Below are 13706 nucleotides of genomic sequence, written 5' to 3'. Positions count from 1 at the left end.
CTGAAATTAAAACTAACTGAAAACAGTTATAGTGGTAGTCATGTTCTAAGCCAGTATTTTCCCTGACAAGGTCAATTTCTACCTTAACTGAGCCTCTGGTCTTTTTGCAGCTAAGATAACATACCTATGAAATGTCAAGAGTAACTTGTAACTTCCCTTTTTCCTGAGTCCTCAGGGAACAACCCAGTGCACCTGGGCGCAGGGACAGAGACCATGAATTCCTTCATTGTTATTGTTATCCTGTTAATTATTGACTGTTAACTATCCCGTACTCACCTGAGTAAAAGAAGTATGTGTCTTATCATTTTACTTATTTTTAAAAATATATTTGTATTGATTTCAGAGAGGAAGGTGGAGCGAGAGAGATAAAAAACATCAATGATGAGAATCATTGATCGGCTGCCTCCTGCACGCCCCCTACTGGGGGTGAGCCTGAAACCTGGGCATGTGCCCTTGACTGGAATCAAACCAGGGGCCCTTCAATCCAGGAGGCCGACAGGTCGACGTTCTATTTACTGAGCCAAACCAGCTAGGCTTCCCGCCTTTGCATTTTCCCATCTCCCTAATCTCATCACCAGTGGATTTCATGCAACCCACTAACGTCTCCTCTTTTGATTGTAATGTATAAAACAAGGTGAAAAACCGCCATTCTCCAGAGCTCTATCCCAATCCATTGAGAATCTGCTTCCCGGCAATTGTCGACAGTTTGGCTCAAATAAACTCACAAAAATTATTTACAGGTTTGAATGTTTTTACGTTAACATAACTACCAAGCTCTTTTATAAGTGCTGGGAAAAGAACCAAAGATAAACCTTTTACTAAAAAGTTCCATGCTTGGGCGTGACCATCCACCTTGACCTGACTAGGAATTTAGGATCAGATAACCATGTGACATTTTCAGGTTCTCCTGAACTGCATCACTGTAAATAAAGACCAATTAAATAGTTTTTAAAAACCAAAGTCTGCTAATAAAAACAAAAATTATTATGAAGTAATTTTTAAAGTAGAAAATTTGACCCCCTCTGTAATCACACACCAGTGTTACAATTGGGTATCTTTTGTAGCTGTGTTCTTTTAAATATATCTATATACACATATGTACACTATACACATTAATTTTTAAACAAAAATGGGATCTAGGACTTTTTTTCTGTAACAATATATACTGGGCATCACTACTTGTCAATATGTACAGGTTTACTTCATCTTTTTAACCACTTTTTGGTGTTTCATTGTTCATGTATCAACATGTATTCCACAATTTATGGAAATTTTGGTTACTTTCAATTTTCTGTTATAAAGAGTTTTGTAATGCAGACATTGTACATACATTTTTGGGCACTGGTCTGAAACAATTCCTCTCTAAAATTAGTAAAAGTATATATTTTTTAAAAAAGAGAGCGAGAGACTTCTCAGAGAAGTTGACCCTGGGGCCTAGTCATGCTGAGACTGAGTCAAGTGATCGAAAGAGCAGATCAATAACCCACCGGAAGATGGGCTGGGAGGCTCAGGGCTGGATTCTCCCACTGCCTTTCCTTGTTTGTATCTGCTCCTCCAACAGGAGGCAGCATTGACATATTTAATCTTGGCCAAATAGAATTAATCCTTCTCTTTTTAAAAATTTTTCTTTCTTTCTTGAGATTTTATTGCTTGTTCTGAGGATAAGTACACAGACATTTCAATTTGATCCTTTAAAAAATATTTTCAAAGACATGTTTATCGATTTCAGAGAGAGGAAGGGAGAAGGGGAGAGAGAGAAACATCAATGATGAGAATCAGTGATTGGCTGCCACCTGCATGTCAACTCCAAGGGACAAAGAGCCCTGGGGAGCCATCCTGCCTGGGGAACACTGTGTGTTCCAGTCCAAACTTTCCGTATCAATATTAATCAGACTTGTCTTCCTTCTCTCGTGCTTCCTCTGAGGCTGGACTCTGCTCACCCTTTTAGTTTCTCTGTTTCCTGCAGTGAGATATGTAGTCATTAGCCAATCCAGCCTGTTTTCCCTCTGCTCTGCCCTGTTTGCACTTCCTGGTCTGCCTCTCCTGCCACCTTTTCTGGCGCTGTTTCCTCTTTTGCAGGAGCAGGTTTAGTGACAACCTCGCCCTGCTCCTCTGCTGCCCTCCGGAGCTGACCTTCCTCTGGAGCATGTGGCAATGATTAGCTGCTGGGACCCGCCTCAACTTGTTATCATTTGGAAGGGTTTGGCAATCCAGTTCCTGCTCTAGAGAAAGCTAGAGCTATGGCTACCGGGTGGGCTCCCTCCGAGATTATAGAAAGAGAACGAAAGAAGTTACTGGAAATCCTCCAGCAAGATCTGGACTCGATCCTAGATTCATTAACCTCTCGGAGGCTGATTTCCGAGGACGAGTATGAGGCGCTGGAGGGCATTCCAGACCCTCTGAAGAAAAGTCGGAAGCTGTTGATTTTGGTGCAGAAAAAGGGAGAAGACAGTTGTCAGCATTTCCTCAAATGTTTATGTAGTACTTTTCCAGAGTCAGCGACCACTTGGGGCTTAAGGCAAGGTAAGTTGAATTTCTACACTTTTTTTTGGCGGCGGGGGGGGGGGGGGGGGTGGGGGTGGGGGTGGTAAGAGGTGGTGGTGAAAGGGGTGAGGCAAATTTCCTGGAAAAAGAAAAGAAAAAAGAAACTGATCACCTTTTATTTCTATTTGTCTTTCTCCCAGGGATAATATTTCACTGAAATATAATAAAGAGGGAGTGGCCAGCAATTAGAAAGCAGGGGACAATGTCTCTTATCAGTTTAGGGGATTGATAATTTTTTTCTTTAAACTGTGTCCAAAATTTGCAGTGGTTTTAGTGCCGGTATAGACTCCTCATTATGATAGACATCCCCAAATACTCACAGCTGGAAAGAGACTACAGGGATTCCTTTGTCTAGTAAGTGAATTCCTGAATATAAGCAATCCCCAAACCACAGCCTGCATCTTTCACCTCGTATAACCATTTGGAAAATGAAAGGAAATTGGGAAAATAATCCCCTTACGTGGTGGGTCAGTCACTTTCTTTTCTTCTGGGGAACCCTCGTGTTCTGAAGTAATTCCAATCCGAATTTTTCAATGTGCAGAGATAATTAAATGAGGGAGCAATCCTTCCGGAATGGATTGGTTAGCACTTTTGTAGGTTACCGCCAGGGGCTAGTGTAGCTCCTTTTATGGGAACCTAAGGCCTGTTGAAGATTACTTTAAGAGGTGTTACAGAGGTGCAGTCTCTGGTAAAAAGGTTTATGTTAATGGTCCCTAATTTTCGACAAGACCCGTTTGCTTAAAGAAATAGGTCTTACTATTTATTTATAGGATTTACTATTCCAAATTAGAGCTCTTTGCTTCCTGATTAGAAATCATTAGGATCAGACTTCATTACTAACGGCCCTAGGAGTTCTGAGCTGGTTTGGGGTCACAGTAAATCCACAAGTTAGCACTGTTTATAAGATTCAAATTTGTTTTGTTCATTTAACACTCGAGTTTGCTGTGAAAGACTTGGAATTTTGAGCAAGGCAGGAGTGTGTTCTGATTTTTTTCCAGTGGGAAAAGCAGGTTCTGACAGTTGACTTGTTGTCATTTGTGTTGGAAGGGTAGGTATTTCTATCCTCCAGTGCCATAAAGAAGAGAGATAATGCTTTGAGGTCTCGGAAACACGAGTAAATAGAAAATTGCTTTTTGTCAATTTGGAAAACAAAGTGAAAAACCCCATAACTTTCTTGTTCTTTTCAGAGTTTTTAAAACATGAAAATATAGAATCTCCTCAATCTACAGGGGTAAGCAAGAGTTCGGAAGATCTGTTTTCCCTGGTAAAGGAACAGCCGGAGAGTTCTGAGATCACAGTGTCCTTTAAAGAGAAAGAACACTTTGATGTGGACACCTCTGAGATGCGCATGGACACGGAAAGTAGTTATGGCAAGATGGGGTGGTCCTCAGGGGAAAACGAGAAGGCATACAACCCACCAACAACCACAATGCCACCTTCAGCAGAGAGTGTTGAATCTGAAGTTTCAGGAACTATTGATTATTCACAGGACCAACAGAGATACGATGAGCCCGATGATTCTTTATACTTAGGAGAAGAGGAATATCTAGCATCGGCTGTATTCTCTGAAGATGCAGAAAGCACCGTGGAAGAAGAAGATTATAATGACCCAGAGTACCTTGTCTATGGTGGGGAAGAGGACCCTGTGTATGCAGAAACCGCAGAGTTCTCTGGTGACGAGCAGAGTTATGGTGATTCAGAACCCGGCATGCTGTTGGAGGAGGAGGAGGAGGAGGAGGAAAGTATGGAAGGTATGGGAATGACATGTGATCGTTAGGCAACAACATATTTTTAGGTTGCCCTGACATAATGGAGAGACAGGATGAGGGACGGCACCAGATGTCAGCCGAAGAGCTGCCTCTCAGAAGTTCCTTGTACCTCTCTAGCCTGGACTGTCCTCAGAGGTGGTGTTGACAGGGACGGAGACCCAGCACCTAGGAAATGCTGGACAGGATAAGCCAAAGTAAACACTGAATGCAGCTGTAGGTTTCTGATATTTTCACAATATCATTTCTGTGGAAATAAACTAGCATCCATTAAACCAAACTATGTATTTCTATATATCCATGCATGCTTATGGACTTGCATAGGAAAAGGGTGGGAAGCAAATATATGGACGTCTCTTAGAAGGAAAGTAAGAGTTCAACAGTTCTCCTCTGTCACACATATGAGAGTTGCTAGACACTCATTTTATTGTATTTATTTTTTATTGCTTTAAATATATATTTATTGATTTCAGAGAGGAAGGGAGAGGGAGAGAGAGATAGAAACATCAATGATGAGAGAAAATCACTGATCTGCTGCCTCCTGCATGCCCCCTACTGGGGATCAAGCCCACAACCCGGGCATATGCCCTTAACGGAATTGAACCTGGAACCCTTCAGTTGGCAGGCTGAAGCTCTATCCACTGAGGAAAACCGGCTAGGGCTGCTAGACACTCATTTTAGGTGTTACCTTCTATTCCTTAAATTAAGTCTCTTTAGTCATTTTAGTGCCTCTAACCACTGGGATATGGTGATTATGGGCCTAATTATTGAAGTGAAAACAGGAGAGGAGTTTGTGATGAATGGATAAAATCACAAAATACTGTTACTTGGCTTGATCTAGTCCATATATTGCCATCTTGGGAAACTATACTGGCATCTTCAATTAGAATATTTTTTCTTTTTTAAAAAAAATTTATTTATTTTGTTGAATTTATTGGAGTGACATTGTTTAATAAAACTGTATAAGTGTCAAGTGTACAATTCTATATCATCTGTATATTGTAGTGTGTTCACCAACCCAAGTCAAGTTTCCTTCTGTCACCATTTATTCCCCCTATGCCCTCTCCTAGCTCCCCACCCCTCTTTCCCTCTGGTAATCACCATGCTGTTGTCTGGGTCTATGATGTTTCTTCCCCCCGCCCCCTTTAATCCCTTCACTTTTTTCACCCTGACCCCCTACCCCATGCCCTCTGACAGCTGTCAGTCTGTTCTCTTCTATGAGTCTGTTTCTATTTTGTTTGTCAGTTTGTTCATCAGATTCCACATATAAGTGAAATCACATGGTATTTTTGTCTTTCTCTGACTGGCTTATTTCACTTAGCATAACACTCTCTGGGTCCATCCACAAAAGGTAAGATTTCCTTTTTTTATGGCCGAGAACTATTCCATTGTGTAAATGTGCCACAGCTTTTTGAAATTTCAAAATATGACAAATGCTTTATGTGGGGAGATCTTGCCTAAGGAAATAAACATCACCAATTTCTGAGTAGAGAAGGGAAAGATGACTACCATCTCCCATTCTGTCCAAATCCCTGGGGGATTCCGAATCCAGTTCTGGGTGGGGAAAGAGTTATTTCCTCCTCACCACGCCTGGTATTCATCTGCCAGGGCTGCACTAAGGAGGTACCACCAATTGGGTAGCTTGGACAATAAACAACAGAAATGTATTGTCTCAACAGTTTGGAGGCTAGAAGTCTGAAATCAAGGTGTCCACAGCGTTGGTTCCTTCTAAAGGCTGCAGAGAAAACCTGTTTCTAGCTTTGCTGGTTTGCTGGAAATCTTGGGCAACTTTCAGGCAACCCAAGGAATTTTTAGAGTTACTTTTGTTAATTCTTAAAATGTATACTTTTCTCTCACTTCTATTGTTTCTTCTAAGGTGTTTTTTGTTTGTTTGTTTGTTTGGTACGGGATTCAAGAACCTTATGCTAATTTGCCATCCATCAGGAGCAAAAAACGCTGTCAGATCTTCTTTCTCTACTAAGCACTATTTCTCTATTCCCAAGAAGTAGCTAGAGGGTACGTTAAGAAATGGGAGACCAGGAGAAATTAGGTGCAACATGTACATTTGGAGAAAACCTAAATGGCAATGGCATCTTCCTTTTCTCCAAACTTCAGCAAGAGATGCACTTGAGAAAGGAATCAATATCGGAGAATTCCTCATACATGTGTATAATGAAACATTAATGAGGTTTTAATTTTCTGCATATAAACATTAGCCAAAATATTTCCAAGCCATGAAATATGATGGGTTAGCTAAAATGAATTAATTAGATCTCTATATATACTGACTGGGGAGAATTTGTAAGGAATCCTATCTAATAATAGAGTAACATGTAAATTACCATCACTCCGCTACGCCCACGATTGGGCGGTGGGAGGCTGGGGGGCGGGACTCTGGGTGGCCTATCCGGCCATTGAGAGGCACGGATCCACTGCCACTGAGGGGGGCTGCCCTGCTGTTGAGAGGCGTAGGGGGCGGGACTCCCGCCCCCTGTGCCTCTCAACGGCCAGATCCGCGGCTGCTGAGGGGGCCTGCCGCGGACACCCAGCTGCGCCTCTCAACGCCAGGGTAGCCAGGTGTCCGCGGCAGCGCCTCTCAACAGCAGGGTAGCCCCCCTCAGCGGCAGCGGACCATCAGAAGTGGGGGAGCTGGGTGCCTGTCTGCTCCGGCACCAGGCCTTTCAGAAGCCTCCGCCGAGCCGGAGACAGGCACAGGACAGGCACCCAGCGGACAGGCACCCAGCTCCACCGCGAAAAGCAAAAGCGTGTAGGGGACCCTACACGTGCATGACTCAATCATGCACTGGGCCTCTAGTACCATCATATGAAAACAGGTTGAAGAATCATTTGTTTAGTATAATATCATTTATGTGAAAATAAACTAGCATCCATGAAACCAAACTATGTATTTCTGTATATCCATGCATGCTTATGGACTTGCATAGGAAAAGGGTGGGAAGCAAACACATGGACGTCTCTTAGAAGGAACATAAATTGGCAGAGTTGTTTCATCTTTTTACAGTGAAAATGTCAATTACTTAGTTTTAAGTCAGCGAGGGACTTTAAATTTGAAAGTGACATTCATGGAGTGTCTTCTCTCCCACAGAAAGAAAAAAGGTGTTTAAAGATGTCCTGTCCTGTTTGAACTTGGACAGGAGCAGAAAGCTTCGGCCGGATTTTGTTCAACAGTTCTCCTTAGATCGAGGATGTAAGTGGACACCTGAGACTCCGGGAGACCTAGCCTGGAATTTCCTGATGAAAGTTCAAGCACTGGATGTGACGGCTAGAGATTCAATCCTTAGACACGAGGTTCTGGGTGAGGATAGCAAAGGGGCGTCGCCATCCGGAGTGGAGAATCTGGAAATGAGGGACACACCAGCCATGAACCCCCTGGATGTCCTCTGTGCCTCTCTGCTGTGCTCAGACAGCTCTCTGCAGCGCGCAGTCCTGTCAAGCATGTATCGATGCCGGTTTGCTCTTCCTCTGCTCCTGCCAGATGTGGAGAACAACAAAAGCATCTTAATGCTGGGAGCCATGAAAGGCATTGTGAAGGAGCAGCCAGCACTGCCTTCAGGAGGGCCGGCCGGGGAAACAGAGAGGTCTCTGACTCGCGCCAAGATGCCCGTCATCTCTTTTGTGCGTCTAGGAGACTGTAGCTTCTCCAAGTCCAGAATCCTCAACGTGCTGCTCAGCCCCGCCCAACCCCAACTGCACAGAGTCTTCCTCCATCACGACTTGCCTGTTCCGGTGCTTCCCCGGCAGATCTCCGATGGCCTGGTGGAAATTGCGTGGTGCTTTCCGGAGAGCCGCAGTCTCAGGGAAAGCCCTCCCTTTTTCCCAGAGCCTGTTGCTGTGGCCAACCTTCATGGAGATCTAGAAAGCTTTTGGACACAATTTGGTTTCTTGGTGGAAGTGTCCTCAGCTGTGTTTTTTTTCACTGACTGCCTAGGTGAAAAGGAATGGGACCTGCTCATGTTTTTAGGAGAGGATGCCATTGAAAGATGCTACTTTATCCTCAGTCCCCAGGCCAGGGAGAGTGAAGAGGCTCAGATTTTCCAGAGGCTTCTGAAGTTGAAGCCATCACAGCTACTGTTTTGGGAGGAGGAGGAAGCTGGGGAGAAAGGGAGGAGCTGGCAGGGCCTCCGAGCTGCCCTCCAAGAGGTGATGTCCTCATCACTCAGACGTGTGTCTGTGGAGGACATGGCCTCCCTGGCCAGGGAGTTGGGGATCCAGGTAGACCAAGACTTTGAGAACGTTCAAGGAATTCAAGTTTCCCCTGGTGACAACCTGGCTGGAGCAGTTGAAGATGAGGGGCAACGAAGACACAGTCAGCCAGAAAGCTCATCTGAAAGCCCCGTTGAGATGCCTGTGAAGGAGCCTGGCACTGAAGGCGAGGTCACCCAGGCTCTTCAGAATTTCCACCTCACCCCAGTATTCGTGCCTTACGTGCAAAACCTCTGTCCGTTCCCAGTCGGAATTGGAGGCCACTTTAACCGTGTTCCTGTGAAAGCCCCTAGGGTTACAGGCTTCCACCTTGGGTCAGAGCAGAAGTCTAAGTGGTTCCGTCCTCCACCCTTTCATAATTCAAGGGTCCGTGGTCAAGGTAGAAGTTTTGGGGTTCAGTACTTCCAACCCCAGAGATTTTGTTCAGTTGAAAGTTTTATGAAATTTTCGAGACCTGCTCGGGGACGTCACATGGATGGACCATTTGGGAGACCACCAAGACCCATTTGGCGGCATGTGAAGACTTGGCTTGGCAGACCACAGGCAACGGGAGCTTGTGCAAGGTCTGCCATAGTGGTCTCCCCGGGAGGTCACTTCCACTCACAGCCAGCAGGACCAGTTGGGAAGCCACCGCCTAGGCAAGCCCACGCCCGGGGAACACAGCCGCCTGAGGCAACTGTAAAACAGATGAGAACATCATCCCACACTGTGACTCCTCACTCTCGAAACTTTCAGCCAGCAGGAGTCATACACAGACCCCTAAGACCTGCTTTTCAGCAGGGATTCAAGCTAAAGACACCAGGTGGGCCTTCAAATCCAGCTGGCCAAATGGGATCCCATCCTACGTCCAACAGATTTTTACCCAACTCTCTGTTCCATCAGCCCACGCCATCCCAGGGCAAGCATTCCCAGCCCAAACCCTTCCAACCTATGGCCTCTCAACCCAAACCTACCCAAACAAAACCCACTCATCCCCAGCCCTCCCATGCTAGAAGCTCCCAATCCAAACCCACTCATCCCCAGCCCTCCCAAACTAGAAGCTCCCAATCCAAACCCACTCATCCCCAGCCCTCCCAAACTAGAAGCTCCCAATCCAAACCCACTCATCCCCAGCCCTTTCAAACTAGAAGCTCCCAATCCAAACCCACTCATCCCCAGCCCTCCCAAACTAGAAGCTCCCAATCCAAACCCACTCATCCCCAGCCCTCCCAAGCTAGGTGCTCCCCAGCCAAACCCACTCATCCCCAGCCCTCCCATGCTAGGCCTTCTCAGCCCAGACCTACTCAACCCAAGTCATCAGGAACCAGTGCTTCACAGGCTAAGGCATCCTATTCGAGAGCAGGGCCCAAGAGGGGAGGGAAGCATTAAAGTGCTTACTCCAGAGACCTGTGAAATGTATCCTTTACCCAGGCCATTCCAATCACAGAATAGTACCCTAAAGAAGTGATGGTAAGAGACCACTACCATTAGCATGATACAGGAGATATGCACAGCCTAATTGTTATCATTAAACTGTAAGAATTGTGTCCCTAAGAAAGAGAGAAAATATGAAAAGAATTAAGAATAAAATAAAGTGGTAAATAAATTAATTGAATCCAGCTTTGAGTTTTAGGTAATATATAACCTGAATCCAGGGAATGGGTTTATGAGGCAGCCCCACTTGAGGAAAAATGGGGTTGGAGTCTCCAATTGCAAAGAGATCATAAACTAGGGCTCGGGTTGCTTCAGTGTTGCAAATAAAATTGCCTTAGATGTTGGCTGCTCCAGGGGTGTCTTGGTCAAAATTTTTGGTTTAATATCAGGCACTGACCAGATAACCCTGTTTGTTTAGGAAAATCAATTTGCTTGTGGTAACATCCCCAATTTGCTTAGATGATAAAACTCTCTCATTTGACCCTTATATATAGAAATAATGAACTATCAACCAATAAATTATTTTTCATTAACTTTAATAGTGATCTGTGTATGTTTCATTATTTTAAATATTTATAATAGGTAAGATAATTGAGCTTAATCTTAGAGGATCTGATACATTAACCTCGTGATTTCAGCTTAAAATGTATACTTACCAGTAAGTTTTTTTGTTTGTTTGTTTGTTTTTTGTTAATCCTCACCCGAGGATATTTTTTCATTGATTTTTAGAGAGTGGAAGGGAGAGGGAAAGACAGAGAGAGACATCGATGTGAGAGACACATCAATTGGTTGCCGAGGGACCTGCAACCAAGGTACATGCCCTTGACTGAAATCGAACCCGGGACCCTTCAGTCTGTGAGCCGACTCTCTATCCACAGAGCCAAACTGGCTAGGGCTATACTTAAGTTTTTAATGTTAGAGTTGTTACTATTATTATTATTTATTGATTTCAAATGTATTCAGAGGTCAGCTATTTTTGTTTGTAGAAGATGGAGACAAACATACATGGTTAAACATTACAAGTAATTTATCAGCCGCCTTTGGCCATTAATTTCAAACTCTTCCAATGACAGTTTTTGAGATTAATGTTAATAGAGGTGTTGGGTATAAAAGCATTTCCATTGTTGGTGGGAGCATAAGCTAGTACAGTCCTTTGGGAAGGCGATTTGACTGCATGTATAAAAATAAAATACCTGTAACTTTTGGTCCAGTACATTTATTTTATGAATTCATTCTACATATATTTCTGTTAATGTATGCAAAGATGTATATGTGTAAAAATATACTTTTTTTAAAGAGAATATTTATTGGGTAAGTTACAGAGGTAGAAAAAGTAATTCCTAGAAGAAATGGGCTTAGGCAACAAGTTCTAGAGGTAAAGAAAGGGCCCTTGGAAGCTAATGGTAACGTGCCTGGTGGGGTGGGTGGTATGAGGTAGGGGTGTGGAGGAGAGGGAGATGGATGTGAAGGGGAAGGGAAAAGGAAAGGCATAGCCCTGCTCTCTGGAGGGAGAGTGTGTTGGGCCCTCCATCCTAAGGGTTTTAATGGCGGAGATTTTATGGAAGATCCCAGGGAAACATCTCAATAGAACATTCAGCAGTTTTCCAGGTGTGTCCTTTCAGGGGGTACTGAACCCCAAAACTTCTACCTTAACTATGGGCCCTTGAATTATGACCCACTGATTGATTGGCCAGCACCAGGGCAGGTCATTATTCCATGCCACTGGTCCTGAGGCTGATTTTGTTGCTTATCTGGGCCTGGAGCTGAAGTACAACAATGATCCCCATGGTGGCCAGTCACAGGGAGGATGGACTCACTCCGTTCATTCAGGTGGACTCCACTCCATGGGGGCATCCTGCCACCTGGGTGCCATCTGGGCCGTACAGTTTTACCCCGTGTCCTTGAAGAGTTAGAAGCGGTAGGCAGTCAGGGATGGGACTACGGGAGAAGAATGTAAAAGGAGAAGTGCAACTGGACACTGGATGTGGATAGGAATGGAGGAGTTAGACAGGATCAGGCAGTTGAGGGTAAGGGAGGAGGGACGATGGTAGATAAGGAGGAAATAGAGCAGACAGGATGTGAGTGAGATAGGTGGAATGTCAAAAAATGTGCAATCTAACCTTGTTTATAAAGGACTAGAAAAAAACAGAATGCTTAAGTAAGTGATGGTACTAGACCTGTGCAATGTAGTTCTCTGAAGTTGATGAAAAATAATGGTGTAGTTCTAAACATGATGGTAATAATAACTGAAATGATAAAAGGTTTGATTTAAATATTTTGGCCTAGATCTGGAAGATACTATGCAAAATCAGTACTCTTTTTATACTTTTTACTAGCAGATGTTTATATAGGAAAAACTAAATTTGGATTTTGGTCACTAGTAGAGAGATACACTCCAATTTTAAAAAACTGGAACATGAGGCATTAAAATATACTTTTAGCTTCACAATCTATGATACAATCCTATATAATAAAGATGTAATATGCAAGTGGTCATTACACTATGAAGCTTAATGACTGACTGCATAATGACCAGATCATGGATCAGCAGGAGTGTGGGGCAGCAAGCTACCAGCGGGCAGTGGAGAGCTACAGGAGGGGGCAGGGCAGCAAGCTATGAGGGGGGGTGGGAGGCTGGGGGAGCTACAGGAGGGCAGGGCAACGGGCAGAGAGCTATTGGAGGGTGGCAGTGAGCTACTGGCAAGCTACTGGCGCACAGATTCGTGTGCAGGGCTACTAGTAAGATAGAAATAATTTGAGTGTAAGCTATATTGTGTGGCTTCTACTCAAGAAAAATTTAAACTAACAGGAAGAAAAGCTTAATGGTCTATGAAATCCATGCCATGAGGCTAAATTTATAGTGCAACATCATGTACTTACATCGACTATCTATAATAATGAAAGCATAATATGCTAATTAGACCTTCTGGATGAAGCCACAGCTGGCAGGGGCCAAGGCAGAGGCGGCCGTGGTGGCGGTCGGGGGCAGAGCCCCTTGCATGAATTTTGTGCATCGGGCCTCTAGTTCTATATAATAAAGAGGTAATATGCAAATTAACCCTCACACCCTCACAAGATGGCTGCCTATGACCAGGCCAGCAGGTGGGTTAGTGAGGGATGACCAAATGACTGAACAAACAGGCTGCGTGGGGCGACTAGGCCAGTGGTGGGGGGCAGTTGGGGGCAATCAGGTTGGCAGGAGGGGCAGTTGGGGGTGACCAGGCCAGTGGGGGGGCAGTTGGGAGAATTAGGCTGGCAGGGGGGGCAGTGAAGGGTGACTAGGCCGGTGGGGGAGGCAGTTGGGGGCCACCAGGCTGGCAGGAGAGTGCAGTTAGGGGCAACTAGGCCAGCAGGGGGAGCAGTTAGGGGCAACCAGGCAGGCAGGCAGGTGAGCGATTAGGAGCCAGCAGTCCAGGATTGTGAGAGGGATGTCCCGTATAGGAGAGGGTGCAGCCTAGACTGAGGGGACCCCCCCATGTACGAATTTCGTGCACCGGGCCTCTAATCTATATATGTAAAAGCCTAATATGCTAAGTGTCTGAACATTCGACCAGTTGCTATGACATGCACTGAGCACCAGGGGGCAAATGCTCCAACTGGTAGGATAGTTTGCTGCTGGGGTCCGGCTGATCAGGACTGGGCAAGATGGGCCAGACATGCTCTCCCGTGGCCCCTCCCCGGCCTCTAAAATATTTCTTCTAATTAATTTCCTTTCAGTGTGCACAAATTCATGCACCAGGACTCTAGTTTAATAATAAG

At 44.8% G+C, this 13706-nt stretch overlaps 1 protein-coding gene across 1 annotated transcript; it reads left to right on the top strand.

Annotated features, from left to right (window-relative positions):
• Window positions 1-1763: 1763 nt before the first annotated feature.
• CARD6 (caspase recruitment domain family member 6) lies at window positions 1764-11019 on the top strand. Its single transcript, XM_079787770.1, has 3 exons — window positions 1764-2523; window positions 3732-4295; window positions 7417-11019. Exons 1-3 carry the CDS (start codon window positions 2241-2243, stop codon window positions 9900-9902), a joined length of 3333 nt encoding a protein of 1110 aa, XP_079643896.1. The 5' UTR covers window positions 1764-2240; the 3' UTR covers window positions 9903-11019.
• Window positions 11020-13706: the final 2687 nt, after the last annotated feature.

The sequence above is a fragment of the Cnephaeus nilssonii genome (genome assembly GCF_951640355.1).
Source record: "Cnephaeus nilssonii genome assembly, chromosome: 2".
In the NCBI taxonomy this organism is placed as follows: domain Eukaryota; kingdom Metazoa; phylum Chordata; class Mammalia; order Chiroptera; family Vespertilionidae; genus Cnephaeus; species Cnephaeus nilssonii.
The sequence above is the reverse complement of the archived record's forward strand: the minus strand, read 5'-3'. Positions and strand labels throughout refer to the sequence as shown.